Below are 11742 nucleotides of genomic sequence, written 5' to 3'. Positions count from 1 at the left end.
TAGGCAGTGCCAAGGCCCAGATTTGTGTCTTAAAACTATTGCTTAGGCCAGGGTGGAGAATGAACATAGGGTGTGCAGGAGACTGGAAGCAAGTGTAATATTGGGGAGGGGAGAGACTTAGAGAGCCCCAGGGAACTTCCAATCACTCGGGAGACCCAAGTCTCCTCCACCCCGAGGGCCTTGCCTCTGCAGAGCTCTGGAGTTGAGCAGATTTCAGTTCCTCTCCTGATCCCGCCCTGTGGTGGATTAGACGGTCATCTAGGCACATTCCCTCCCACCCCACCTCAATGCCACGGGTGGGGGAGATTTACTCGCTCCACCCACGGCTCAGCCATGGGATTTGCTGTGGCTGATAGTGTGTTTGTAGGCAAGATGCTCAGGAACTTGAAGTGCGTTTGTGCTGCTGGGCTTGCTCTAATGTGTCCCTGCCCTTTCCACAAGAAGAACACGTCTGGGCGGGATGAGAGACTCGTGGAGCAAAGCTGAACCACTCCAGCAGAGCCCATCCTAGATTAGCCGACCTACAGCTCCATGAGCCAAATAAATGTTTATTGTCATATGCTGAGAGATCCTTGTGGACGTTTGTTATGCAGCACAACTGTGGCTGTCATTAGCTGATACAGCCTCTCACCAGCTGCATGATGTGGGTGGGCAGGGTTGGTGTCCTCCACAGAGATCCCAAGGACAAGGCAGGGCCTGGTAGAGCTCATGGGAAAGCCCGGGGTGAGCCCAAGGAGGGCTCCGAGAATTCCTTCTACCTACCTGTCCTGTCCCACACTCACTGGAGGTAGGACATCTCTAGGAGGAGTATTCTGACTTCTAAGGGATGAAAGAAGCCACAGGCCATGGTAGAAAAGACACAGGAGGGATGGAGAGGCTGTGGGAGCCAGCCCCCTCAGTATTGTTGGTGGGAGCTTGATTGAGCTGCAACCCTGAGGAGGGTTATTGGACAGAGTGTTACTCCATATCCAGAGGCACACTTGCAAGTATGCTAAACACATGTGCGTGCACACACACACCACCAACAAAACCCACGTGCACATGTGCACAAGGAAACTGTCAGACGATCAGTATACTGTTTAAACAGCTAAAAGTTAGTAACGACTCAAATACTCATGGGTGGAGGGATAGCTGAAGAACTGTGGGGTACCCACACTGTGGGACACCCTCTGGTGGTTACAAAGAGTGAAGGAGGCCTTTATGTGCTAATGTGGTTGAACCTTGAAGACAAACGATTGAGTTCAGTTCCTTACATGCAGTATAACTTTTACGTTGAAAACAAAACAAAACTGAACAGAACATTGTACAGCAAACTGGGTACAGTGGTTGCCTCGGGGGAAATTTCTAGGGGGAAAGATGAGGAGAGGTGGCCAAGGGAACTTGGGCTTTCTCTGTAACATCAGAATTTTGAAAAGAGGCCATATCTGTATGTTGCTTAATCCTTAAGAATCAACTTTACTGTATGAATGACGAGAACAGACCTGGACTTGGGAGATGAGCAGTTCTGGGTTGAACCCCAGCTATGTCACATACTGGGGTTTTCAGGGTTCTCAGCTTTGGGTGTGTCGTGTCGCTCTTTAGGCCCCAGTGGGGATGCAGGGCCACCCAGGGGAAGAAGTGAGCCGGTGCCTGTGGAGGGGCCGACATAACATCTGGGCACACGAAGGGGCTCGCAAATGTCAGTTGAAAGTGAAGGACAGGTTTATTTGGTGTCACACAGCCTGGCTGGCATGTCCCTCTGGGGCCCTATTTTCTTGGGAACCCAGCCAGGCCCACTGGGCACGTGAGAGCCTTGGCAATGCCAAGTGCGGACCATGGTGCAGCCAGGCAGAGCCCTGGCTGGCACGGTGCATCTCGGGGCGTGAGAAGCATGTTGTGCTGTGTGACCCTGAATGGAGAGGTCGGAGACATGGTGCTGACATCTGCAATGACCTCCAAAATAGCAAGTTATGAGCCCCTCAGGGCTGCCAGCAGGGCAAAGGAGGCCTTTTCCCCATCACCCTGCAAGCTATTAGTGACTGTTGAGAGCTCCTGAATTATCACTGGAATGCTTGGAATTCTGGTAGGGTTTGGGAATTCTGGTGAGTGATGCGTGTCCTTGGATATCATTTCCTTCTTGGGTGACCTGGAAAAAGCCCCCTCAAATGGACAATGAGGATGATAAACTCTCCCCCAAAGCTCCAGATGGAGTCGAGTCAGCGAAGTGTGAACAGCCAGCGTCTTGACTGAGCTAGGATTCCAATAGGATTCCCTCAATCCAGCCTACTGAGCACTCCCGACCACCCACCACGCTTCTAACCTGACTTTAAACACAGCCCAGTCTAGTGTGCCCCAACCGAGTCCAGTGTGCGCCAAGTCCAGTATGCCCTGGGTCCAGCAGCAGGTCTGGCGTGCACTGGATCGGCGTGCGCCGGGGCCAGTGTGCGCCAGGTCCAGCGTGCACCAAGAACGTTTCCCTTTAGAACCTGGAGGCTGCCGGGGCCCCCATCCTCCCACACTCCACACACTGCACCTTCCTCCTGGCCTTGGCGACCCGAGCACCTGTTCCCGTGTCCCATCCCTTGCCTGATTCCCTGGTAATATTTAGTTACAAGCCTGTCTCTGTGGAGGGCAGGGAGGGGCTGATCCCTTTGGGTTCCCTGCACGCAGCCCAAGGTCTGCAGCGGAGTCTGGGGTGGACCCTCCCGACAGCGGGGCTGCTCATGCTCACTCTGCCTCTGCCCTGCTCGCCCAATTCATTTTCCAAACTGGAGTCTGAATGATCCTTTCATAACACAGACCTCATCATTTTAGCCCCCTCAGGATGAAGACCTTCCGAAGCCTTCCCATTCATCACAGGTTGAGACAATGTTCCTAACGCAGCTCCCTCTGGGCCCGCTCTGCTCAGGACTCCCTGCCGCAGCCTCTTCCAGTCTCCCTGCCTCCTTCCCCTTCTCCCAGCCTCCCCGCTTGGCCTACTTAGCAATAGTGGTTTTGCTTCTCTTCTGCCTCCTATTGGTGGAATCTAAACCTGTTGGAACAGGATTCTGGAATTGTGGTTCCTAGGCTTCCAGCCCTGGCTGGTTGCCGATAAAGTGCCCTGATATTCATCACACCCACAGTTATAGCTCAGGGGACACTTCTGTCATTTCTTTCCATCTACACAGAACTGCTAAATATCACCTATTGACTCAGTCTTCTACTTCCATCTTTCCCAAGTCTCCCTTAACACAGCTTTGTCTTTTCTGCCCTGAAATATATTAAACCCACTTCCGGCAGATAAGCTCCTGTAAGCTTTGCTTGTGATGACTTACAGTCTCTTCTCTGCCTTCTGTGGAAATTCGTCACAGTGTGTTTTTATGGGTTCTGCTGTGAGGCCTGAAGTTCAAAATTCCACAGTCGCCTACAGCCTCCTCCCTCCATCCCAGGGGACATATTGTGGTTATCAAAAGCGGTCCTTGACTCTGGCCAGCTCCCGCCCTTCATTTTCCAAACCCTTTCATTGGTGTGCCTTTGGGATCATTCCATGCACAGAATCCACGAATTGTCTTCTTGACCTGGTTTCTTACTTTCACCTAACCCACTTACTTTCTACTGTGGAATTCCTTGATTGACAAGTTTTCCATTTAAAGATGTCTTTTTCTCCCACTTAACAAAGGCATCTCTGAATCTGACAATTTCAGAAACATTCCATTCCGCAAACACTCACTGAGCATCTGCCATGTACCTGGCTCCCTAGGTGAGCAGGACGATGGCCTGGTCCTTCTGATCAGCCCATCACTCATGTCTAATATGGCGTTTTAAGATGAAACCTAGTTTCCTGAAAACTCCTTTACTTTTTAAGGCAATTTCCAAGTTGGCCTTTACCCCAGCATTTTGTCATAATTCTTTCTCTAAATCAAGACACACTGTATAATGAAGTTTGGGGAGTATTTCCTCACTAGAAAGTTAAAAAATAAAACCACAAGGCAGCATCTGTTTCGGTAGCTTTATTGGAACATGATGGTAACATGGAACGTGGATTTGGGGGCCCACTGCTCCTCCTCCAGGCAGCATGCGCCCCACTTCTGCAGCCAGCAGAGGCTCTAGGAGGCCTCCTGAAGGGTGGGGGCAACTCAGAGACAGAGTTGAAGGAGCCTCGTGCAGTGGCAAGTGGTGAGTGTGCACCTTGACCTCAGCCCTGACCAGCTGAGTCTGTGATCAGCCAGACCAGTCTTATGGCTCCATGACTCAGAGGCCCATCTGCCTCAGACTCCTGGGAATACTTCTGAAGAGGGGATTCCGGGGCTTCCAGAAGGAAGCCAGCCAAGAGTGAGCATCTCTGGGGGCCATCAGGGCAAATCATGCCTTCAGGTGTAGTGGCAGATAAACTGCTTAAAGCTCCTACTACGTGTCAAACACTCGTCTAGGGGCTAGACACATAATGGTCAACAGAAGCAAGACCCACTACCTCCTGAGTAGGGGAGACAGACAGGGCTCAGGGAGTTGCACACACGGCTGTAAATTACAACCACGCCAATGGCTTCCAAGGTCAGTTCTGGGATGAGTGTCGGGGGCCTGATCTACTAGCGAGGGTCAAGGAAGACGTCCTCAAGTAAGTGCTATTTGAGCTGAAATCTTGTGGCCGAAAGGGCGGGACGAGCATTTCAAGTCATGGAAACAGCTCTGTGCGCGGCCCGGTAGCTGGAAGGAGCAGTGAGATAAACAAACCAAAAGGAGAGGGCCAGTAGGGTTGGGGTGAAGAGATGGAGGGGCGTGTGGGGCAGGAGGAGGCTGGAGGGACATGTCGGGTGAAAGGTGGTTTCCTCCACGTGTGTGACATGATTGGTCTTGCATGCTGCACAGCCCACTGTGGCTGTGGGGTGGAGAGCGGACTGGAGCGGGGGGAGTGGGGAATGCAGAGAGCTGTCAGGAACCTGTTTCAATTGTCCTGACAGTGGGGATGGCAGTGGGATCGAGTGATGACAGGACAGGTGGAGAGAATCAAGGGGACAGTGGATACATGTGGGAGGACTCGAGAGGAATGACCACAAGGAGCCAGGAGAAGGGAGGTACCAAGATTGGCCCCCAGCCTTTGAGGCCAATGAGAAGGCCTCCGTCTGAGAAGGGGAACCCTGGGAGAGGAGCAGGTGCAGGAAAGGTCAGGGGTATAGTTGTGGACACGCTAAAGGTCAGGTGCCTTCAACACACCCAGGTGGAGGTGTCACATAGGCAGCGGTGGGTGGAAAGCTCCCAGAAGGAGCCTGGGCTGTAGGTACAAATCCGAGAGTGATCTCCTCAGAGATAAATTCCATGGTGACTTCAGTTACGAGAGTGTAGATGAGGCCATGGAGGGAGAGAAACCGCAGTGAGAAGAGAAGGCTCAGGACTGAGCCTTGGGGAATGACCACATCTGACGGCCAGGGAGAGGATGGTGAGCCGCCGGGGGACTGAAAAGGCATGGGTGGGCAAGGAGGGGACACCATGGGGGGGTCTTGGAACCAAGGGAAGAGTGGGCTCAGGGAGGGGTAGTGGTCAGTGAGGACTGCCTATGGACACCCTCATCACTCTGGGGCTGTCACTACCCCTGCTCCTCGGGTCTCTTCAACAACTCTGTCAACAGGAAAGGGGAGCTTACCCCTTTGGACAGAGAAGTAAAGTGCTGCTCAGAGGGGTTCCCGGACTTGCCCCAGGTCACACATCCAGCAGAGGGTGCTGTGGGGCCAACTCCCCCACTCAAGTCTGTTGTGTCTCCCAACTTCCACCTCTCCTTCCCTGATGCCAGGCACTTTCCCCGGTAAGTCCATGCCATGCCACCTGCTGCTGACGAAGAGCACCAGAGGGTCGGGACTGCAGTATGAAGGGCCCCCAGGCTCCGGTCTGAGCCTCACTAGGAGGAGGGTAGGCTGAGTCAAGGAAGTATCTTGACCTCTCTCCTGAGAGGCAGTGTAGTGTCCTGTCAAGAGCATGGGCTGGCGGCCTGGGTCCTCACTCATCCTCTCACCCGCTCATTCATTCATTCAACAGCTATTTTTTGAGCATCTCCTATGAGCCTGGCACACTTTCTAGCTGAGTGGCCTTGGGCAGGCCCGTACTTCTCTCACCCTCAGTTTCCCCCTCTGTAAAGCTGGGACAGTGATCTTTACTGCAAACGTTGTTGTAAGGGTTACGGGGGCTTATGCAGGTGAAGACCTTGTGCACAATAGGTGTTCATTAAAGGCTCATTTCCTTCCTTCCCTTCCTTTCTCTCTCCTTTCTGCTGTCCTGCAGAACCCACGGGGCAGTAAGAGGCTAACACTTTATTGGCAACATCCTCTACTCAGAAGACAGCGTGCTCCTGCACGTACACATCTGTGCACACACGTGCACACATCCCCAAACGTCCCGCTGCCCCTGCTCATGACTCAGGGCCAGCACCAACGTGAGCTTTGAACCCATGGGATTCAACGGACCTGGACCCAGGGGGGTCCTGAACATCTGTCTGGGACCGCTGAGTACAGAAGGCTGCTCCATCTTAGGCCCGAGGACCCCAGCACCCCCCTGTGTGCTCTGGGAGTCCGCAGACTCAGGCTAGGATGTCCTTGGGGGGCTTTGGGGGGCTTCTGGGTCCTTAGTGGCTCCAAGAGTCAAATCTTGGTGGCCAGGAGCAGTATCTTCAGTGTCCCGGGGCCGGGTCTAGACGGCCTCGGAGGGCAGTGTCCTCACCGCTTCCTGGGGCGGTGTCCTCAGCGGCTCCTCAAACAGTGGCTCCCCCGGCTGCCCCTCCGAGGGGCCTCCCACATGTCTCTGGAGGAGCCTAAGCCCCCACAGGCTCTTGCAGCAGCTCAGAAGGTTGCTGGAGCACACGGCGCAGGACAGCACTGGCTTCCTGAGGAGACACAAGCACAGGTCAGGGGACCACTGAGCAAGGCCCGTGGGGCCAGAGCCCAGCCACTGGCTGTTGCTTCTTCTAAGCCAGGCCCTGAAAAGGGTGGGGTGGGATGGGGCAGGAGACTTCCCATGTGCAACAGAGACTTCTTCCCTCAACCCACGAGGGAGCATCCCAGAGAGTTGCTCTCAAATCTCAAGTCAACTTCTAACATGCTGTGTGCCCTTGGTCAAGTTACTTAACTCCTCTGAACCTCAAATGGTGGTAAAAATAACCACATTTCCAATTCTTGAAAGGATTAAGTGCTATAAAATATGTCTAAAAGTGTCCCACACATTGCCTGGCTCTTAGCAGGAGCCCGATTCATGTTTGCTATTTCTGAGTCTTAATGAAATGATTCCTGAGCATCTACAGCACGCCTTGCATGAGCTGGGGGAAGGTTGGGAGAAGAAGACACAGAGAGTTACTCAGCCTTGCATTAAAATAAGTTGTGAACACATCTATCTCTCCACTAGGATGTGTGCTCCTTGAAGGCAAGGTGCTTGCCTTTCAAACCCCTGCAACTGTGGCTGCACACAGTACGTCCTCAGTTAGTGTCTGTTGAGTCCATCTGATTGAAGGTGACCGGAGGTGAGTGAGCCTAATGCTTGGTAGGAAAGTTTTTAACAAAGTATTTGACACACATTTTCAGCAAGAAGAGGACGTCCCTCACTCGTGGGCATACGAATTTCCTCTCCCTGCTGCCTGCTAAGATGTGGATGCAGCCCTGCTTTCTCCTTCAGCTCTGTCAGGGAGTAGGAATGCCTTTATGATTTTTATTTCAAGCCTCATGAGGTCAACGGAGAAGGCTCAGCCTGGTGCTCCTGGTTTTCAGCACCTCACACCTGCACATCTCCCCTTATAGCAAAGAGCAGAGAGTGGGCTCGCAGCTTTGACCAGGCAACCGGATCTGTCCTGTGTCATTGTGTCTAGCTCACGAGTACTTTGCATTTTCCACAAGAGATGCTGCATTTCCATTTATGGTGATGATGTAAAGTTTTCTTATAAATGTATTTCGGTGAAAACAGTGAGTTGCTGTAGAGAAGTAACTGCACATAATGCAAGTGGGAGAGGACTGTGGGCTGGATGAGGAAGGGATTTGCAAGCGACTGTGGCTGAGGGAGTCCCAGCTCACACTTGGCCCAAACACAGGGAAGCCAGGCACTGACTGCCTGGTGTCCTAGAGACTGTCTGGTGGATCCATAGCCCCAGGGCAGGACAATCTGGCTTCAGCAATTTCTGAGGCCACAAAGGCTACCTACTTTCTTGCTTCCCTGCTTAGGCTCGAATGGTAGCTTTCCTCATCCAGTTTGAACCTGGGAGCCACCCACAGCTTGTCCTGAGAGCCATCGCAGTTCCTCTGGATGTCCCATGAAGCTCCCGTCCGGCCTCAGCTCTAGCCATCACCTGTTAAGGTCATCTGGCCACGAGGGGAATCTGGCTCACTGCTCCTTCCCCCTTCCACATAGGGAGAGGGAAGAGAGTTGTGCTTCCCTTTAGAATCTATCAGACGGGAGCTGTGGATTCAGCCGCCTGACTTTGTGAGGCTTTGTGAGTAAGGAACAGCCAACAGCCACAGCTTCCCTCAGTGCGCGGTATGGTCCAGCTTAGCCATTGCTGGGGGCCCCGCGTAGCCCAAGCTCTCCTTGTAGGCTTGGCCAGCCCCTCCTCCCCAGAACACCTGCCCTCACCTGGACCTCAAGGTCACACCCTTCAGAGGCACTTCAGAGGCTCCGGTCCTTCTCCATACCAGCAGTGTACATATTTGGCCAAGCAGGCAGATATCTACCATGGATTAACATTCCAGACGCAGCCTGTGGCTCCAATCAAGTGACTTTCACTGAAGTTATCAAAGAAAAGCTAGCTCTAGGCTAGGAAATAACTATCTCTCTTCTTCTAAATGGCTTAAAGATCACTTAATATTATTCTGAAAAGATCACATGTTCATAGTAAAAAATTCAGAACATAGAGATTAACAAAATGAAGAAAATAAACATCCTAAATAACTCCTCTACTCAGACATATCTCTTTATACATGTCTATTCCATCACTAAATATTTTAAAATCAAATACGTCATATATCCAAAGAGACTATGTAAAAAACATATACACATGGTTTAAAGAATATTAAAAAGGACACCAATGTAATCAACTCTCAGGTGAAGAAACAGAACTTTCCCAGCACCTGACTTATTTCAGCAAATATTTTTGTATCCCTAAACGATATATTGTGTTGTTTTGCCTGCATTCTACTTTTAAATGGAATCATGTTTTATGATTTTTTTCTGTAGCTACCTTTTTTTGTTGTTGTTTAACATTATATTTTTGAGATTAAACTGTGTTGATCGCATACCTGTAGTTCATTTTCATTGTTGTAAAGTATTCCATTATGTGAATCGCTCCAATTTTTGTATCCGTTCACCTGTTAATGGACATTTGAGTTGTCTCTCATTTTTTATCATTTCCCTTCTCATGCCGGTTTTGAATCTACACCAAAGTGGCCTCATCAAATGCATAGGAGAGTGTCCCTTTTTCTCTCCTGTGATAGAGTTTGTGCAGGACTGGAGTGATCTTTTCCTTGAGGGTTTGGTAGAACTCCTTTGCAAAACCAAGTACTACTGGTGTTTCATTCATCTTATTTATTATTATTATTCATTTATTATTCATCTTATTTATTATTAATGATTATAGGATCATTCAGATTTTCTATTTCTTCCCAAGTCAGTTTTGGCAAGTCCTGTTTTGCTGGGAATTCGTTCACTGCATCTGAGTTTTCCCTTGTTTGAGGCGTTCAATTGATCACAATGTCTTCATTAACTTGCTTAATCTCTGCAACGTCTATAATATGGTCTAACTTTCATTCTTAATATTGTTTATTTATGATGTTAATGATTAATTTCTCTTTGTAGTTCTGTCAATTTTACTTGACATATTTTTGAAGCTAGTTTATTTGTTACATACAAGTTTAGAATTATCATTCTGGTGAATTGAACCTTTTTTCAGAATACGGTGACCATCTTTATCTTTAGCCCTACTTTTTGCTTAAAGTTCACCTTGTCTGATATCAGTGTAGCTGCTCAGATTCCCTTGGTTAGTATTTGCCTAGTATATCTTATTTTTCCTTCCTTATGCTTTCTACATCTTTGTTTCCTTAAGTCTATCTCTTGTAAAAACATTTGTTTGGATATAAAAAATCAAATCTGACAATCTTCATTTTTTTTCATTGGCCAGTTTGTTCCATTTACATGGACAGAGATTACTGATATATTTGACTAATCTCTTCAATGTGATTTTGTGTTTTATTTTTGCCCCACCTTTTCTAAAATTCCCTTTGTCTTTTCTTGCTTTGTTTTAAACGTCCCTTTTTTCTCATTCTCTTTCTTCCTCCCCACATGGAATTTCTACCTTCTTATAAAAATGTTACCCTGCACGTTTAACTTAATAATGTCCAGGGGCATGCAGCCCTCCTGTACTTTGTTGCCTTCCACGCCAAATGTAAGTTGGGATGAGACACAAAGCTGGGTTCCCACGCTGTGGAGACTCCATTACATTACACACGTCTAGAGATACCGGCAGGTTTCACATCCTTGATCCCCGTTGTGGCCCCACGGCCCGCGTCTGCCCGAGCCCTGACATGGGGAGGGAGGGATGTTAACGGGGTTCCAGGAGAGCACATGATGCGGTGTCTGTCCTCGTGGGGAACACCTGCCCTTCCACCTCCCCGTGTCCAGTTCCCCTTCTCTCGGTACCAGCACCTTGGCTCTTCTTTGGGGTCCAGGCTTCCTCCTCTTTGCCCGTGTGGGTGAGGTGGGATGACCGCTTACTCTTTGCCGTGGCTCCAGGTCCGGGTACAGAGGCAGACGCACCACCCGATCCAGCCAAGGAAACTTCGTGTTGGACAGCAGGAAAGGGACCTCTGTTCCACTGGGCTGCTAGCGTGAGGTGTCAGCTTGGAGCTGCTGGGGCACATGGGAGCCTCTGACTGAGACTGAGGTCAACACTGTGTGAGACTGAGCTGAACGCTGGAGAAAGATTTCTGACGACATTTGAGCATTTGGATCCAGGCATGCTTGAAGCTACTCTTGGTCTCTTCAGTTCTATGATCCAACTCCTTGCCGCCAGCAACCCCAGTCTCTTTTAACTGAGTTTCTGCTACGGGCAGTTAACAGTGTCCTGATTAATAATATTCCTAACTAAATGTTCTTTGAATCTGAATCTCATCTTTTCACATTGAAGGTGTTATACTACGTTCAGTCACCAGGGGTCAGGACCCAGTTTCAGTGCTACTCTGTATGAGAAGCCTCGCTCAGGTCCTCTCTGAACTTCAGTTTTCTCATCTGTGAAATAAGTTAATAATAACAACCTCACAGGACTACGGTAAGGACTACAGATAATGAATGTCAGTGCCCTTTTCCATTATTCTAGACTGCTTATAGTGCACATCATCACTTGGAACAGCCACATGCACACGTTACTCTGCTGTTTCTTGTATCCATGCCTTTGCACATATTGTTTCCATTGCTTGAAAGTCCTTTATTTTCCTCTTTGCTGTTCAACTTCTACTTCTGTTTCAAGATTCTGTGCAGGCATCACCTCCTCTGGGAAGCTGTCTCTGAGGTCACCCAGGATTACTGATTCCACTTGGCTCCTACGGCTCCTCTGCTGAGAGACTTACCTCCTTGGGTTCACCGTCAGTTTGTCCATCTCCCAGGCCAAAGGCAGCCAGCCCTTGGGTTTTTCATCTTCCACGCCACTGTCCAAGCTTACAGTAGGTGTTCAATCACATGTGTGAACTGATGAATGAAAACCCCAACAGATCTCAGTTCAGATAGTGATTCTCCCGTCTTCTGACTTCCCCAATTCACAGATCGACAGAA

The 11742-nt window shown here is 49.8% G+C and overlaps 1 protein-coding gene across 2 annotated transcripts in view; it reads right to left on the bottom strand.

Annotated features, from left to right (window-relative positions):
* Positions 1 to 3989: 3989 nt before the first annotated feature.
* Positions 3990 to 11742, bottom strand: part of HRH2 (histamine receptor H2) — a 40063-nt gene continuing 32310 nt past the window's right edge. Inside the window, exon 3 of one of the 2 annotated variants that reach the window (XM_058546270.1) lies at positions 3990 to 6826. In XM_058546270.1, the coding sequence (XP_058402253.1) occupies positions 6634 to 6826 (193 nt within the window). In that variant the 3' untranslated portion in view covers positions 3990 to 6633. The remainder of the gene's footprint in view (positions 6827 to 11742) is intronic. The other variant, XR_009220849.1, reaches the window with a different exon arrangement.

This window comes from Diceros bicornis, chromosome 1 (assembly GCF_020826845.1).
Source record: "Diceros bicornis minor isolate mBicDic1 chromosome 1, mDicBic1.mat.cur, whole genome shotgun sequence".
NCBI classification, from domain to species: Eukaryota; Metazoa; Chordata; class Mammalia; order Perissodactyla; family Rhinocerotidae; genus Diceros; species Diceros bicornis.
The sequence above is the reverse complement of the archived record's forward strand: the minus strand, read 5'-3'. Positions and strand labels throughout refer to the sequence as shown.